Source organism: Camponotus floridanus, unplaced genomic scaffold (genome assembly GCF_003227725.1).
Source record: "Camponotus floridanus strain SB8 unplaced genomic scaffold, Cflo_v7.5 scaffold16, whole genome shotgun sequence".
Lineage (NCBI taxonomy): Eukaryota > Metazoa > Arthropoda > Insecta > Hymenoptera > Formicidae > Camponotus > Camponotus floridanus.
In genome coordinates, this window is record NW_020229281.1 from 3108031 (window position 1) to 3125925 (window position 17895).

Here is a 17895-nt window from a genome sequence, read left to right on the forward strand (position 1 = left end):
GCGAGGGAGGGAAGAGGGGTCGAGCGTAAGGGCCGCGGCGAAAGGGCGGCAATGGCGGAAGCGGGAGCTCGTCCGAGCGGAAACGCGAGCGGAATAGATGCGACGTAATAATGACGACGCGCGCGACGAGCCGTCCATCTTCCGCGTCGGCTGGTCGCATCGCGACGGGACCGGGACGGGACGGGACGTCAGCGAACGCGCGAGATAATGGCCGACGCTAAATTAACGGCCGGGCACGGTCGTGTACGACCTGACGAAACACCAGCGGGATGTTTTCCGAGCCGTATCGTAATTGCCGTAACAAGCGCGAGAGACTGGCGTTGATTCGCGGATCCGCGATCCTTCCGTCGAAAATCGAAGACGCTTCTTCCCTCGTCGATCTTGAAAAGAGATGACGCAATCACAATGCTATCGTACAATATCGTGCAACATCACAATACGATAAATAAATAAATTCACTTACAAATATGTCCCAATCGATGCCGATTTGAGATTCCTACTGCGCCAGATCGATCCTGCGACAGGAGAAATTCTGCGAAAGATGCATATCGATCGGAATTCGATACGATAATAACCTTAGACTGTTACGATTCGATCGCGTGCCACGTTTTTTTCCAGTTTAAGTCATGCACTTTTTACATCGAATGTACATAATACACACAAGAGTTTATTATATATATATATATATACACACACTTAATCCGATAAAACACAATTAATCCACCGATTGATATAACTCGACTCGCGGAAAAACGATAGCGCGAATTCAAATTTTCGGTTGAACTAATAGTAAATTCGGTTGGTTGCACTGACACGCAGCAAGCGCCGCCTTTCTCGATTTTCGATACCAACCAAACATAAAAAATTGAACATAGGCGCACTTGGCACGCGCTAAAATTAAACAGATTGAAATTAAATTAATTATGTTGAACAAACTTTTGCTCCTTTTGTTTTAATTAATGAAATTTCAATCTTTATTGTGTAAGCTTTCACTCGAATTCGTTTATTTTGTGTTATTTAAATACCTTTTTTTGAATCAATCAGAGAAATCAAAGATCTTTAAAATGATTCAATGCTTTTGAAGAATTGTAATAATATAATAAAAAAGAAAATAATAATATAACTAATAATATAACAAGATAATAATAATATAATTAATAGTATAATATAATTAATATAAATTAATATAATTTAAAAAAATACGATATAAAATTATATAATTTGAGAAGAAGAAATAATTTGCCAAGCTTTAAGCGTTCTTATTATTTATGGATATGAAGTGGATCATGCGAGAAATCACTTTGTTTTAGACGAGAGATTATAAATATAACATGCATACACGTATATAGAGAATATGATATATTTTACTTACTTCTTCCGAGATTTTTTATATACAGACGACATTGTAACACTTTCAATGACGTGAGATTGTCCCCTTCAAGATATCGTCGTGGCTGCGCATAAAATTTTGGCCGAATGTCGCCCTCTATCGAGTGCTTCAACAGATGTTACTGACAAATAAAATACTGCAGATATTACAGATTTCTGAAACATATAAAATTAAAAAGATTTCGTGCATTTTGAGTGAAATTTTTCAATCATTTCTGCATCGCGGATTTCTCTTTGAATATTTCAAACTTGATTAGCACGATAAACAATTTAACAGCTAACGTGTTTTTGAGATTAATCGATTGACCTTTTATTTCGCGAATTTATGACATATCGCGCAATATTCGAGTTCCAAAATTATCACGAAAAAAAGTCCATGTGATAAATCGTAAAATTACAAATATCGCATACGACATTGAAATCATTAAGAATATACGCGCGAATACCTCACGCAATCGACTGATTTAATAAAAAGCAATAAAAAGAATCTAATCGATCTGAAAATGAACTGGGGCAGATGAGAGATGAAAAAAAAAACGAGAGTCGGGATAATATTTTATTTTTATACGTACATGAATCGTGTTTTCCAAAATCTCACTAAATCCAGCTTTCAATCCCATCGAGTTTTCCAGCCTTTTTCCGCGACGAAAATCCTTTGTTTTAGACCAAAAAAATTGCCTTCTTTTTTCCTTGTGTTTTTTTTCGAAATCTTCAAAACAGCAGACTTTGGATTCTTTAACACATGTAAACGCAATTCGACATACACTTGACATATTTGTCGTACACTGGACATTTATATAAACGCGACACGGTTCAAATAAAAACTTCCCTCCGTATTTTCTGTACTCCGTTGAATACAGAAAATGTAAGAAAGTACAACTGGACAAATAAAATTCGTTCTGTCCTAGGCGGGGCAAGGGGAGCGTAGAACTGGCCAATCAGCCACTGCCACGCTGCCGGCTGATTGGCCAGTACGCTCCCCTTGCCCCGCATAGGACAGAATCGTTGTCGCTCGTTGTACTTGCGGCGTATCGACGATATGATTGGATGTTGTAAAAAAAAAGCTGTACTTAGCTTACAAATGCGCCCGATGGTTTCCATACTACAAGAATTCGTATAGTTCGTGACGAACGTCTTTCATCATGGCACACGTCAGCAGAGCGCGCCCTCTGTTCATGTATTTGTGTATATGTGATGTGGAGAGAGAAGAGAGTGGATAGTGGTTCTCCCATGTGAGAGAGGAATCGTACGAAACGTTTCGGAAATTAATTCGATAGAATGGTAGGTAATCGTCCCTCATCATTCACCTACGAAATCGTCAAAATCTGCCGCTGAAAACGTGTCCTAGCCGCCAAAGGCGGATCTTCACGAGCTCCCGACATCGTCCGCAGATGTCATCCATTAGCCAAGTCGCGATTATCCCACAAGTGTCACCGGAGTCGAGTGTATACTCGAATATATCTCCTCTTCTTTTTTTTTCAGGTACTCATCGCCGCTGCAGTATGCACCAAAGCTGGAAAGAGTAAGTGTAATGATAATCCTTGACGTAGGCTCCTGCGCGCGATATACGTGTCTCGTTTCGGTAACAGATCGCCCGGGGCTAAGTTTAAGACAATCACATGATAATACGTGACATTTCTTTACTCTTTGAGAAATAAACAAAGTTAGACTGGTCGATTGTACAAGCGAAAATAGAGTACACAAAGTTTCTGTTACGCTAAATTTATTTGTCGATATAATTTTTTGACAATTATCCTTGACACGACAATTAATTTTCCAGCTATAATCTCTCGACAGTTTGTCGAAATGACGAAGACGAGAATAGAGGGCCTACTCGCTGCATTCCCGAAACTGATGAGCTCGGGTAAACAGCATACATTTGTGGAAACTGAATCTGTCAGATATGTATATCAACCTCTTGAGAAAGTATACATGTTGCTTATTACGACTAAGGCTAGTAATATTCTGGAGGATCTGGAAACTTTAAGGCTTTTTGCAAGGGTGGTAAGTAGATTAACCCAATATGAATACAATCATCAGGAAATTTTTATTATACAAGTGCATCGTATATAATACAGATTTGAATTCTTCAGATTCCAGAATATTGCAACTCGATGGATGAGCTTGAAATAGCAGAGAATGCATTCAATTTGATATTTGCGTTTGATGAGATAGTTGCATTAGGCTATAGAGAGAATGTTAATTTAGCACAAATCAGGACTTTTGTAGAAATGGATTCACATGAGGAAAAGGTTTATCAAGCAGTCAGAATGACGCAAGAACGTGAAGCTAAAAATAAAATGCGCGAGAAAGCAAAGGAATTGCAGAGACAAAGAATGATGGAAGCTAACAAGAAGGGAGGAATTAAAAGTCCTGGATTTGGTGGGGGATATGGAAGTGGTAGCACTCCAGCCACTCCAACTGTCGGCGATACAGCTAATTTTGTGCCTGAACCGATTAGACCTTCTTATAAACCTAAACAGTATGATTAGTTCTACTTTACTAAAATATAATTATGTATATACAAATATTGTTATTATCTGTAATATCTGATTTCTTTTAATCAGAAAACCAGTTAATGCTGGACCAGGTGCAATGAAATTGGGTGGCAAATCGCGCGATGTGGATTCCTTTGTTGATCAGTTGAAGGAGGAGGGTGAAAATGTTGTGTCAGGACCTCTTGCTGCTCCTGGAACGAAATTGGCGCCAACTCCTCAAATAATGAACACAGAATTGTATGTAATTTCATTGATGCATTATGCCAAAGGAAAAACATACGTTTACACAAATTAATTTAAACAAACACATTCCATTAAAAAAGGGTTCACTTGAGGCAAGAAGAGAGACTCAATGTACGTGTCGGTCGGGATGGAGGTTTACAGAATTTCGAATTGCATGGTTTGGTGACTTTACATATCTCTGATGAGAAATGGGGACGTATCCGTGTGCAAGTTGAGAATAGAGATACGAGAGGTATTCAATTACAAACTCATCCAAACGTGGATAAGGAATTATTCAGAGCGCATGGACAAATAGGTTTGAAGGTACCCACAAAACCATTTCCACTAAATACTGACGTTGGTGTGTTGAAATGGCGTTTCCAAGCCCAAGATGAAACAGCATTACCAATTTCAAGTAAGATTCATTAATTATATGCATAAATCAACTTTTCTTTAAATTTGTGAAAGTAAAAAATATATTTTTAATTAATTATTTGTAATAGTAAATTGTTGGCCTTCTGAAAACGGAGAAGGCGGCTGCGATGTGAATATCGAATACGAATTGGAGCAGGCTGATCTTGAATTGAACGATGTCCAGATAAACATTCCTCTATCTATCGGATGCAATCCTATCGTTAGCGAATGCGACGGACAATATACGCACGAGGCACGACGAAACATGTTAGTTTGGTCTTTACCGGTGATCGATGTTTCAACAAAATCTGGTTCGATGGAATTTTCGGCCCCTTCTTCTACACCCGCAGACTTTTTCCCACTTCACATCTCGTTTACATCTAAAACGCCATATGCCAAAATCAAGGTATAAAATACACGAATTTATTGTATAAGTTACAAGAGATTCATGTAAAAATTGTACAATGTTACAAGAGATTCATGTAAAAATTGTACAATTCATATAAAAATTGTTGTGTTACTTTTATTTTCCAGGTTAGCGAAGTTTTGCTTGTAGAAGATGAGAGCCCTGTAAAGTATTCAGTAGAATCTGTATTCTTTACTGATAATTATGAAGTTGTATAAGACAGAAAGAATAAATAAAATATTTGCGCATATAAAAAAGAATGAAAGAGGACATGAAAATAGAGATAATTCAATGGGACGCGTAATGTTACAATTAATAATCAAAATTGATTACTATTTGTTTTGATTTTATTGCCATACAATCATTCCTTGATGATTGATGAGCATATGTTGTACATCTATATACACGCGTCAAATTTTATTATTACATTAATAACTGTCCAATGCCGAATGTTTGTAAAAAAGAAAATGTATTATTATTAGAAAAAAATTGGACTCGTGAAAATTTGTCATATATTTACTTTTTATTTAATACATATATTTTAGTATATTACAATAGTGCGCCTGAAAAGGATTGTATTATTACCAAATATATATATATATATATCAAATTTTGTTATTTTTTCGTAAGTTCATATATCTTGTCTCGGTAAATATTTCACATTCACATTTATTTTTTTCTAATCACGATATTTATCGATTATAAAAAATTTTTTTCACAATTACATAAAGATATTCCTTACCGCTCTTTATGATTTCTAAAGATGCACATTGCACTTGTATAAATATTTATAAATATTAAGATATATATATATAAAAGTTATATTATTACATTAATTATATTGTTATAATTCATCTGTTGGCATATTTATAATTTGTGGTATTAGATGATTCTCAATAACTGCTTTAGCTGCAAAAAATAAATTAAAAATAAGTACACTACTCATGATATCTTTAAAGTTTGCGAATAAAGTTGCTTACCATTTATTGAATTATTCATAATAGCTGCTTTATAAGCACTTATATTTGAAAAATTAGTATGTGTTACTTCTGCACCTTTTGTTAACAATTCATAACATACACGTGGGTGATCATAATATGCACCATAAATTAATGGTGTATTACCATCCTGTCAAAATAGAAATTATTGACATTTAAATATCATGTTTAAATATTTACATGTTCTTTTAAATACAACATATATACCTCATCACATGCATTGGCATCAGCACCATGATTTAATAATAATTTAACAACGTCGTAATGACCATAAGCAGCTGCCAGATGCAAACTTGTCTCTCCTTTTGGCCCACAGCGATTTATTTTGGCATTCCACTTGAGCAATTGCCTAGCAGTACCTAATTGTCCATAAGCACTAGCCCACATCAATCCTGTTAATCCTCTTTCATCAGTTGCATCTACTGAATCTAAGCAATACAAAGATGAATTATTTTATTATATATTCAATAGCTATGTGCAATACAAAAATTATAAATTAAATATTAGATATTGTAGATTATATACTTGAACATATATGTTCAGGTGTAAGTTCCCCTTGACCTGCCAAAGTATGAAATGTGATATCGTTCTCAACATAGAGCTGATGTATCTGAGTCTGAGTATTGCCTCTTTGCAGATTTGTGAGTAACGTGGGTGGCTATACATATAAAACAGATAAAGTATAAATATTTCATTCTACTCTTGTAACAGTATACATGATAATTTTATAATAGATGAATCTCTCTCTCTCTCTCTTAACTTAAAGCTGACACATGCATGTCCTATCTACTTTAACCGAGTACAAAAAAAAATACCTTATATGGCTGAAACGCGCTAGTCCTGGTCGCATCTTGCCATGCTCCCGGGGCCCATTGCCACTTCCTCTCGATTGGCTCCGATTTACATCCGATGCTCACATTTTCGGGCTTACAGATTAAAGGCTTTGGTCTTATTCCAATCGCCGAGGCGTCAGGTGTGATGCTCTTGTTGCTTTCGCTGGAACATCGACCTTCCTTCATCTCCTCTTCGTCCTGTTCCTCCTTCAAAATTAATTCCGAATGAACCTGATTCTCCATAGTCGTCCAATAGAGATTTCAAAATATTTATTGTACTATTTAATTTTATTTTTTGCGATGTTCATTTTATCCATTAAGATAAAGATGTTGTATAAAATAGAATTGTACGTCACGTGTTAGAGGTTAGATTAAAGGTTTCATATCGATGACACTTCATCAGCTGTTAAATCGTTGTTTACATTTACATCTTTCTCATATAACATATATTATTTTATTTCTTAATTAAAATATATCAATGATTAATTAACAGAAACTATTTCCGTTAAACAATATTATATTTACATCGCAGAGGATACGAGGGTGACATATAGCAGTTTGAAGCATTATTTGAAATAGCGACATATGTGTATCAGAGTATTGACAGGTGGACTCTTTTTTTTCGCGCATAAGTCGAATATGATATTACATATATATGGCATTGATAATTTCTGAAAAGTATTATTATTTACAAACTTTTAAAATTTATTAACAGATTGAAATTTAAAAAAATCAGATTCTGTGAGGTGTCGTCGACAGGAAAGTTTGACAATTATTGCTGTTATCAATTATTGATGTTATTCAAAAGTACAAGAGCAAATATATAATAAGTGCTACAACTATATAAAATATTCTGAATCTATATTTTTATTAATATTAATTATAATGTAAATTTAAGAAAAAATGTTTGAAACGTTTTTTTTTTAAATAATAGATTGAATAGCTAGAATAATAGCTTGTTTCTTGGATTACAAAATTAATTTTTCTTCACCAAAGGATACATTCTTGCCATTTGTAGCAAAGACGAACATTTGAAGTCGCAAGTTTTAAAACTTAATGTAAAATTATGTGATGATGAGAAGAAAACACCCGTATTTCAGACTCAGAATTATTTATTAACACAGTGTACTTACAGCATTTATTAGACTAACGAGGGAAGGGATTTATTAATAATTTAGCATTGTGTGAGTGTGAGAAACTGATCTTAATTATACGCGCTTTCTCATCAAGTCGGAAAGCAGATCGAATGATGTTGCGACGTGCTTAATCAGGTGTCAAAGATTTTTAAGATCGCGCCAATTCGGTGCAATCTATTCTTTCGACATTTTCAACAAATATTTCTACTTTAACACGACTATAATGACGATGTTGATAGTGATAAAAAATGCGAAATTTAAAGGCAGCGAGGCAATAGGCTCAAATTGTGTCTTTCTTTTTATGCGTGCAATAATCTTGTTATCTCTTCCGCAAAGTGATGAGAGAGAAAGATATACATATATATATCGTAGTAAAGTTTTGGGGTCTTCCTAATCAGTCTTTTTCTTTTTGTCCTCGCGAGATTATCACAGAATTCAGATTATACTCGAGTGAGCAGCCAGTTGTAGAAATTGACGCGATCTTGATTGTACATTTGTACAATCGTGAAATTGATCAAAAGTTACTTTTGCGAATTGTAATTCCATCTTTTCATACAGGCGTTATTGTATATCATTGTACGAGATGAGAAAGATTAGAATATCGGTATCGATAATCCGTGTAGCTTGTCAATATCAAAAAACTTCGCGATAGACACGAAAAACATAGAAATGTCTTCTCTCTCTGTATCTTCTTTCTGTAAACAAGATTTGTCAACACAAGTATTGTCAACAAGCTACGAATATTGTCCGCCGACAATTTCAACAATTACGCGTATATACTTTGCTTCTCTCGTTTCTCTTTTCAATTCGTTATCAGAGTCATAAATAAAATGGAGTGTTCAACATTCAATCATCTTTGCAACGTTATAAAGTGTATTAGAGCAGTATGATAAATTATCAATTATAGTCGATTGATATTACGATTAGTATACATAATAAGCGCAAAGTTAAAAATGTAATTTCGATCATGCAATACATATGAAAATTTTGCGCATGAAAGATTTTCATTCGCAAAATTCCAAAATTCTATACGAAAACTTTGCATATAGAATATCTTTGATCGATCACATTTTGTGTTTCTCGATCTTATATAATTTTAAATTAATATATCTTTTGTTCACAAAATTTATTGCTGACGAAATCGAAAGTATCTCTTTTGCTAATATTACTGAGAAATCTTTTGGTTATCGATTATATATATATAAATGTTAAATTTTTAAAAAAGAAAAAAAAGAGGAAGAATAAGAAAGATTAGAGAAATAAAGATAAAACTTATACAGATATATTAAACACTCCTCCTATACAGATGCGTTATTTTATAACGGGAGATTATCGTTAAATTAATAAACGTCATTGCTTGCTTACAGCTAACTGACGTTGGCTCTATGTACACGATTGATTAGTTTGTCATACAATTCCACAGCTCTTGGAGAACTTTCAATCTTTCTACGTATATATAGTATCATTATTTCGTTTCTCCCTCGCGTGCGAAGATTTACCCAGTGGCAGTAAATAAGGCATGCGCGTTCTTGTATTTTATTTTTGTGTTTCGCGTATGTATCTTAGTTTACCTATACGTTTATTTTCGTGACACAGTATGTACGCCTAGATGTCTATCGTCTACTCATCGCGGGAAATGAGAAACGAATTAATGACGGATATATTTAATATAATGGATTATTTATTAATTTTTTTTTAGTGAAAATGTGAACAACTTTGAGTCAAAATTTCAACATACAATAAAAGCAAAACTACTTTTCATAGATGATTACCAGTAGGTCGCTATAATGACAAACATGATTTATGTCGAGTCTTATTTCACTGCTACATTCACAAACTTCACGTGTTTCCGATAATAAAAATCGTTAGACATCAACATGCACCTAACATCAATAGAGATTGCTTATCGTTTTCTCTTACACGCTAAACTCTTTTTTTTTGTTACACATGATATAATTTATTCCGAACATTTTATATTATCTCATATTTACAATATTTCCCTCGAAAATCGGTGATGGTAATGATATTCGCTGATAATGACGCTGTTAAAATTCTCTCGATAATTGTATCAAGAATTCGCACGATTTACAATTTTTTCTTCTCTTCAGTTTTTGTTATACTTATTAACATATATATATGTGTGTGTAAAACTAAGCAAAAATGTAATAATTATCTACACATAATTCTATCATTCATTGCCTGAATTATAAATACAGTATGAAAAATGTCCATTATTTTCCTTCTTTAATGAATAAATACTATACACGCGTTATACGGGAGGAGAAGAGGATAGATTAAATTTTTTTCCCTTTATACGCCACATGATTTTGATTGGATCCTGCCCAATCTTTTAAATTTATGTCCTTGAATTTGGCTTTATCTGTTATCGATTATTTCATTCTTTAGCACGCTTCGTGATTATATATATATATATATATATATATATATATATATATATATATATAACGACATACTATATATTCTATTGTATACCCTAATAGAATAATTCTCGCGCGCGTGGCAGTCTTGCTGCTTGCTTAAGTGCATATTTATTTCCGTTAGCTTAGCTTCCGTTTTTAAACCACAGTAAAAACAGTATAAGACTCCGAACGAGGAAAAAAACAATTTCACATTAATATGAATAAATTTGCGAGTGTAATTATTGCTATTTAAAATTGGCGTTATCATAAACATAGCCTTTATTAAAAACACGAAGCGTACTAGAAAAAAAAACGGGTATACAAAGATGTATCTCTTATTTTACATGATTGGAAGAATGTACACACATTATACTTCCGTAGTGCGACTGTATGGACCAGATTCTTCAGATTGCGATAGCTTTCGCTCGCGTTTGGTAAAAAGACCTCCTAAAAAAGACGGTTGCTGAACCAGTCCTTTACCACCAGGACCAGGAATCGTAGCTCCTGGATGAATAGAATGAACTTGTCCGGCATGCTTAATGCCTTGGCTCATTGAACTGGCGGAAGTAGATTGAAATGAAATAGACATACCGCTATCTAGAGAACCCACGCTTCCACGACGCTGCGGCTTCTCACCGGCAACTAGGTATGTAAAAGATGACATACATATTATATATATATATATGTACATAATTTGCAAAGATACAAGATATTCTCTTTTACTCACATTGCTCGTGTATGTCCAGGAGTGAATTACTAAGGGCGGAACGTTTCAATTGTGTGTCAACATCGACTGTCTCTGCTCTGTCGGAACAAGCACCCGGGCAAGGGCATATTTCCACGTCGGCAACACCGGAGTCTCTATTTTCTGCGCCACCTCGCGCGCTTCTACTGCTCTTTTGTCTCTCTAATTCGGTTTCGATACGCAAAGTTTCCATCTCGTCCATTTCACTGATGGATTCCCTGAGGTCTTCCACGAATTTACATCTGTCGTGCTCGTTTCGAGCGTTAAATGTGACTAGAACTTTTCCGTCGACACGCTGAGAGAGTCTTATGCCATATGGATAATCTGCAAGATAAACGATATAGCAACGATAAAAGATAAGAATTGTGCAACAAGTATCTCTATAATTATACTTTATTGTTGAAACTTACGAGGAACCTCGAATAGAGTAACTACCATGCCGCAAAGCGGAAAGCTTTGCCTAAAGGTGTAGGTTACGCTATTCTTTTTCTTGCTCAGAATTTTCGTAACGACGAGCAGATCATTGAAGAGGAAAACCTCTCTCTGATGGACACCGGGTCTCTCCTTCTTATGAATGTCCGGTATCTCGTAGAGTCTGCAGTAACATACCAATCTTCTATGCGGCAGTGCCATGTTTGGCTTCTTTCCAACAATGGTTGCTTGAACCTTCATCACTTGTGACACATGGTCGGAGCCCGGCTTGAATTCATTATCTTTCACCCGTTCATAAATGCCAACCAAGATATCTTTATCTATATCGCCGCAATCATCGATTCCTCGAAGATTTTTTATGAAATCCTCGAGTCTCATTCTACGTTCGGGTTTCAAATTGGGCGTATGCAAATCCGTATTAAGCATGATAATGGCAAAGGCCAAGACGAAAACAGTATCAGCTGACCGCAACCTCGATATTACATCGTGATTGCATTGACAATAACGTTGACTGAAGACTTCCATCAATCGTTCGATTTTTTGTGCCTCGCCGGGCATTCTGAAATAAGCTTGAAACTTTCGTAAAGCTACATCCACCTGCATTCCAGAAAGATCCAATTCCTGGGAGAAACATCTGCAAATTGTAAGTAAAATTATACTTTAATATTATCTTAAAAGTATCATTAAAAATATATTTTTTCATTAAAAATATTTAAAAAATATAACTTTTATATAATTTTTTATATTTTTAAAAATACATATTTAAATATATATTTTTCAAATATAATAAAATAACTTTCTTTATTGTTAATATAGGTTTTCTAAATATATTAATTACAATATATCAAACATTAATATATTACAGCCACTTACTCAAGTACCGCCATATTAAAAGTATTCTGCAAGTTCCCGAGATACTCTCCTATCATCTGTTTGGATAATCCTTTTCGACTGATCAAAAATCTAGCGACTCCCTGCGGACTGTTTTCCAAAAAGCCGCGTCTGATGAGATAACTGATTCCCCTCTCCGGCTTTTTGTTGAAAAGATTCAGGCCGACTCTATACTGTCGCTTTCTCACCGTCTCGGATACCTTGTAACTCGTTTGAGTCGGTAGATTTTCCGTATGATCCATCAGAGGAAGCTGGTAGCCAGAACTGGCATGCGAATGGCCGAGCTCCTTAACGTTAGTAGCCATCGCTGTTGCGTCCGCGGTATGACTCGCACATTCCTGATGCTCCGGCGAACTCGACTGATTTCACAATCAGAATACGGGTTCCGTTAACGACACTTTTCGCTTACGTCCTCAAGAAATCGCCGTTATTCGTGCGCGCTTTTATCAAGCGTGCAAGAAAGAAGAAAATCAGATATACTTACAATCCCTTTATGCTTCCAGACCGGTGAGCCTCTCTGAGCGTCACCTTCCGAACTCTCGCAATTGGTGGAATCGCTGCCGGAGCTCTGTACCGAACTTAGGCTTCCATTCTCTACGCTTTTACTGAGACCGTTGTGACGCGGTTCCATAGATCTCGAAGTGATGGAGGACGTTCTCTTCGGAACCTCCGGCGGAATCTTCTTGCCAGAACTTCCTCTTGTTGTTCTACCAGGACCAAGCTGATTGGCGTTGTTCCAATTCTGCGATATCGTCGTCATATTGTGTGGCGCCGACGGTGACGTGCACGGTGTCCGCAGCAAATCTCTCGGCGGCGTCTCTTGTCTCAGACCGCACAAGGCCTCCTGCATAAATAAAGAAATGACTTTTTATTTAAGCGCACACGCGCGATAAAAGAAACATATCACTGCGACAAATTATCGCGTCAGCTTGAAATGATTTATCGCGAGACATTCCTTTGCGGCTTATACTCACCTGTGGATTGTAGTAATGGATACTGGAACCGCTCTCTTGGGAGCTCGACTCCCAACAGGGACTCGGCGGTAATTGCTGATGTCGGTTACACGGGCTGGGCGCCAACGAGGGTGTGTGTCTACCGCTCTGATGCAAGTTATGGTTTGTGTGCTGATGACCACTGACTTGAACCTCGCATCTACCGCTCTGACTCCTCGGTATCGGCGACTGAGAATTGTCTATGTGCCGCCTCTCCCTCAGAGACATGCTGCGGATCGGCATCGGTCTGTCGGATTCGCGGTCAGTTTAGTCATGATGAACTTGACACAGAGGAGAGAGTACGAATAGAGAAACAGCTTATGTATATGTACATACCTGTTGGCGGATTGCGCTTGCTGAATGTATATCTGACTGTGGTAAACCATTCTCTCGTGATCGTTGAGGTTGCCCGAACGATCCGTCGTCACCTCTTGAAGCTTCCTGCTCAGTCGCTTTTCCGCCTTGGCCATCGCCGTGATCGCCGCGAACTTCTTCAGCAACGTGTACCTTCGGAACGCACGCTGGATCGTCAGCGCGGCGTTCCTCGCCTTTACGCCGCCGTATTTCCGCTCCAGCATCTCGATCTGCTTGTCGAGTAGATCCTGCGACAACTCGTATCTGCAAATTCCAAGATCCATTCTTAATTACCCGTCTGCCGGGAAACGCAATCTCTCCGAGAGCCGGTGATTCTCATTCTTCGTTCGCAAAGAACGATGATGCATGATTAACTCTTTCGTCTCTAGTACAAATATCGTCATATTTCTTAAATTTTCGTATCAGCAAGCTTTGAATTTCTCTTTCATAATCGTTTGAATCATCTTCCGACCTGCTGTTGTGTGTTCATAATAAAATCGTCGAAGAGATTGCTACTTTGATGATTAAAAAGGGTGTCAAATTACGACTTACGCGGTCTGCAGTCGACATCGCTTGAGCACGTCGCCGTTGCGGACCGATCCCTTTTTTAGGTGAGTCTGCTGATACGCGGCGGACTGCGGTTGCCCGCCAAAGCCCTGCACCACGGTACCGTAGCTCTGCGGCTGCGAGTAGCCCGACGCGCCGTGAGACGGATATATCTGCACGCTCGCGGAGGGATACGGGGGTGCTCCGTAATTCTGGCTCTGCATGTAGGACTGGCCGGTGATGTACGACGTCGTCGACAGGGACGTCTGACTACCGGACGAGTAGGCGCCGTGCATGCTGTTGCCGTGGATCTGACTCGAATTGCCGTGCGACACCAGGGGCCTCTCCACCTTCGTCGGGAAGCTGCGCAAACAAAGAGCGATGATGCATGATTAACTCTTTTGTCTCTAGTACAAGTATCGTCATATTTCTTAAATTTTATCAGCAAGCTTTGCATAATAAAATCATCGAAGAGATTGTTACTTTGATGATTAAAAAATCGGGTCAATCGTTAAATTTTTATTCTTCTCGAGACTTTTAAAAAATTTTGGAATTTGTAGCTTAAATTTTCGCATGTAGAATTTTTTCCAATATACCATAAGTTAAATGACTTCTTAGAACTTGTACTCTTAAAAGAACGCATGGCCATAAAAGCTGTAAAAAAGATAATTAAAATTAGATAACGATATCGCGTAAACATTTCTTGCCAGGTGTTTCTAATTATTAGACGCAGCGCGGTTGCTACAACGGCGTATGAAATATGTGGGTCGTAAAGATAAAAAGAACGCACCCCCTGAAGTGGGAAACGCAAACAATCATGTTTCCTGAAGGGACTCGGGAGATTTTCCACGTGTATCGAGTTGCCGGTTGCGTGCACGATTCTCGTCCTCGATGTGTATTGACGGTACGGCTCACTCTCTCATGCGCAATTACACAATTTACGACACGGAACCGCTCCTCTCTATCCGCGGATCTCTCGGTCGCGAGGCACGCGCGAGTCTCGCGTGTCGATCACCACGAACGTCGAAGACGAACTGGCGGAGAACGCGAGCAGCTGGCGCTCTTCGGGGTACTTTTCGGCCGGGCAAGAAATGATCATCCTGGAGAAGAAAAGGAACTTGGAGACGAGGGGCACGAGTCCTCCCCCTCCCTTCCCTTCTCCCCGACAAAGATGCGTGCATTATATCCGATACATCCGTCGTTGTGCATCTGGCAGGTGCACGACGACCGTGTTCGACCGTGACACTCAACCTTTTCTACGCAAAGAGACTTGGTCTTACGCAATACGCGTCAATTAAATGACTTATGTAAGAATCCGTACATAACGTAAGCGAGTAAACGCGCAACGCGTTGTATGACAAATATACACATCGGGTGAGACTGAAGTTGGGAATTTGCGGCCGAGGGTTCCAGGAAGAATCGCGATTTTCAGATTTACGATGTAGGATATATTTGCGTTCGAATCGGAAAAAAATGTCATAGAGAAATAATGATAAAAATTTGTATAATCTGTAAGGAGTGTATTATTGAACGATACTTTTTCTCTGGGTTGAAATAGACGGTCGAGAAATCGATCGTTCCGCTAAAAATGCATCGCTCTCGTGAGCGAGGCCATATTTTTCTGTCGCAATCAGTGCGTGTATCATTAAACGTTATACGATAATGTGGATGAACCATACAAACGCGAAGTCTTCGAATAACAGATATAGTCAAATGAGACTAATGTAAAAGCAGCTTCCAAATTAGAATTAAATTTTAAAATTTAGTAATGAAGGATATTCGATAAAAATGTGAATGATATAATTTTTATTATTATTATGGATTATCCATAATAATATGGATATTCGATAAAAATGTGAATGATATAATTTTCATTATTATTATGGATAATCCATAATAATAATGAAAATTATATCATTCACATTTTTATCGAATATCCTTCATTTTCTCCTAATTGTATTTTTATATAATAACTTGAAGTTTGAAAATTTTAGTAAAAATATTGGCAGATTTCTGTAACATTTACTAAAATAGAAAATTATCATATAAAAAAAAATTAGAAGAAAAGGTAGTTCTTCGGAAGAGGAATATATTCTACAGCGTATGCTGCGAATAATTTTAAATTATTTTGGGTTGATCATACTTTTACAAAATTAACTGGGAAATTTCGATTTAAAAGGATAAATACTTGGTCTTTCTAGAAAAAGATAAGTACAAAGAATATAGCGTTAAAACTCGAATTTAAATTTAAAAATAAAAAATCGAGATTAAAAATATCGGATACTTTGGACATAAACATCGATGTTTATCAATCGCATTTTTACGAAATAAAACAAAATAAAAATATTTCTCTTCGACAGATGAGAACATCATGGTCTGCAGAACGCAGACGTTTCGGAGCAGAAACGAAGTCGATCCTGGGTATAAGGATAAATAAACGCGATGTGGCATTAAAGCCCAAAAGAACGAAACATCTGCTGCTGCATCGCACTCGCGTGCCACGATGAGCGCGTGCTATCAGGCCCCTCTTCCTCCCTCTCCCCGACTATCGCACGGGACCCTACGCGCTGCCTGCCTGCTTGCCGTGCCGGTGGTGCCCCGACACGCACCTGGCTTGATATTTTTTTTCTTTGGGGATACCTTAGGCTGCCAAATGTACGGCTTCTTCCCGAACCCCTTTTCGAGAGATATGCTTCGACACAGTCTGTTCCGCGTATTCATCATTTAAGTTCCGCCCATCTTGAGAAAAAATATCAGAGATTGATCGAAAAATTGCTTCTTTTTCCATATACATGTTTCCTATATTATTTTGACATTGATAAATGAAAGATAAAAGAAGGAAGCAAATAAATTTTCGATTAACTTAATATTACAAATGTCCATTGAATTGCATTTGATGCAATTGATGCGACTGGAAATTTAATGATTGTTAAAGAAAGAGAAAGAAGAGATGCTCGGTAAAATATTCTTATAGGGTAGACCTTAATAAGGTAGACTTTGAATAGATATAGAACGGCGTTTTTTTTTTAAATATGATGGGATTAAAAATAACGCATTATATGGACATAAATATCAAATTAAATGAAGGTAAAAATGCCACTGTTTTCTCTGAAAATATATATTCCAATGCGATATTCGCTCGATTGTCATCAATGTAGTGAAATAACATTATTCATTTTCACACGCATATTTTACATGCATATGTTATTTGTTAAATTTCCGCACGCGTCTCTTTTAAATGTGTGAGTCGACGTCAAGGTATCTATGCATCGCGGCACATACATGTTATTGAAGCATTAAGCGTTATCGTTGCATCTGGTGTGACGATAACGATACATCGCTCTTACAATTAGTCAAGTTTCTCTGTTGAAAGCGATAGACGCGTAGCGTCTTGTTAGCTTCTTAACTGTATGTAACTCGATATATCTTCAAAGTACATGCAAATGTCCTTTGTCCTCGGAAGAGAAGATTGAATTACCGTGCTGCGATAACTTACATTCATTATCATTGGCCTAAATGCACACAATGTAAGTCATTTGCATATTGCGGATTCCCCAAGCGAATGACGCGTCTCTCTGACATATCATATGTTGCGTTACATATTAATTGCGCCATTTAC

At 37.1% G+C, this 17895-nt stretch overlaps 3 protein-coding genes across 9 annotated transcripts in view; 1 reads left to right on the top strand and 2 right to left on the bottom strand.

The window, feature by feature from the left end:
- The first annotated feature begins 2522 nt into the window (after positions 1 to 2522).
- Positions 2523 to 5533, top strand: LOC105255947 (coatomer subunit delta). Its single transcript, XM_011265518.3, has 8 exons — positions 2523 to 2670; positions 2872 to 2911; positions 3170 to 3393; positions 3483 to 3871; positions 3957 to 4124; positions 4211 to 4524; positions 4613 to 4929; positions 5058 to 5533. The coding sequence occupies exons 1-8, from the start codon at positions 2668 to 2670 to the stop codon at positions 5145 to 5147; spliced, it is 1545 nt and encodes a 514-aa protein (XP_011263820.1). The 5' UTR covers positions 2523 to 2667; the 3' UTR covers positions 5148 to 5533.
- A 240-nt stretch (positions 5534 to 5773) lies between these two features.
- On the bottom strand, positions 5774 to 7210 carry LOC105255961 (DNA-binding protein RFXANK). The gene is made up of 5 exons (XM_020028990.2): positions 6743 to 7210; positions 6453 to 6585; positions 6135 to 6355; positions 5910 to 6057; positions 5774 to 5838 (listed from the first exon to the last, which is right to left on the bottom strand). Exons 1-5 carry the CDS (start codon positions 7001 to 7003, stop codon positions 5774 to 5776), a joined length of 828 nt encoding a protein of 275 aa, XP_019884549.1. The 5' UTR covers positions 7004 to 7210.
- A 1946-nt stretch (positions 7211 to 9156) lies between these two features.
- Positions 9157 to 17895, bottom strand: part of LOC105255946 (IQ motif and SEC7 domain-containing protein 1) — a 41329-nt gene continuing 32590 nt past the window's right edge. For 6 of the 7 annotated variants that reach the window (XM_011265511.3, XM_011265516.3, XM_025407092.1 and 3 more), the window contains 8 exons: positions 14283 to 14639; positions 13713 to 13994; positions 13359 to 13623; positions 12869 to 13228; positions 12367 to 12743; positions 11472 to 12127; positions 11044 to 11385; positions 9157 to 10958 (listed from right to left, as the gene is read on the bottom strand). In XM_011265511.3, coding sequence (XP_011263813.1) covers positions 10684 to 10958; positions 11044 to 11385; positions 11472 to 12127; positions 12367 to 12743; positions 12869 to 13228; positions 13359 to 13623; positions 13713 to 13994; positions 14283 to 14639 — 2914 coding nt within the window. In that variant the 3' untranslated portion in view covers positions 9157 to 10683. Of the gene's footprint in view, positions 10959 to 11043; positions 11386 to 11471; positions 12128 to 12366; positions 12744 to 12868; positions 13229 to 13358; positions 13624 to 13712; positions 13995 to 14282; positions 14640 to 15066; positions 15297 to 17895 lie in introns of those variants that run through there. The other variant, XM_020028996.2, reaches the window with a different exon arrangement.

Excerpts from the sequence above, each read along its gene's own strand:
- LOC105255947 (XM_011265518.3), top strand. Across the intron at positions 4,525-4,612 it reads AACAGCATTACCAATTTCAA|TAAATTGTTGGCCTTCTGAA; the intron begins GTAAGATTCATT and ends TATTTGTAATAG. Across the intron at positions 4,930-5,057 it reads CGCCATATGCCAAAATCAAG|GTTAGCGAAGTTTTGCTTGT; the intron begins GTATAAAATACA and ends TTTATTTTCCAG.
- LOC105255961 (XM_020028990.2), bottom strand. The coding sequence starts at position 7,003 with ATGGAGAATCAGGTTCATTCGGAATTAATTTTGAAGGAGGAACAGGAC. Across the intron at positions 6,586-6,742 it reads GCGCGTTTCAGCCATATAAG|CCACCCACGTTACTCACAAA; the intron begins GTATTTTTTTTT and ends TTATATGTATAG. Across the intron at positions 6,356-6,452 it reads ACCTGAACATATATGTTCAA|ATTCAGTAGATGCAACTGAT; the intron begins GTATATAATCTA and ends TGTATTGCTTAG.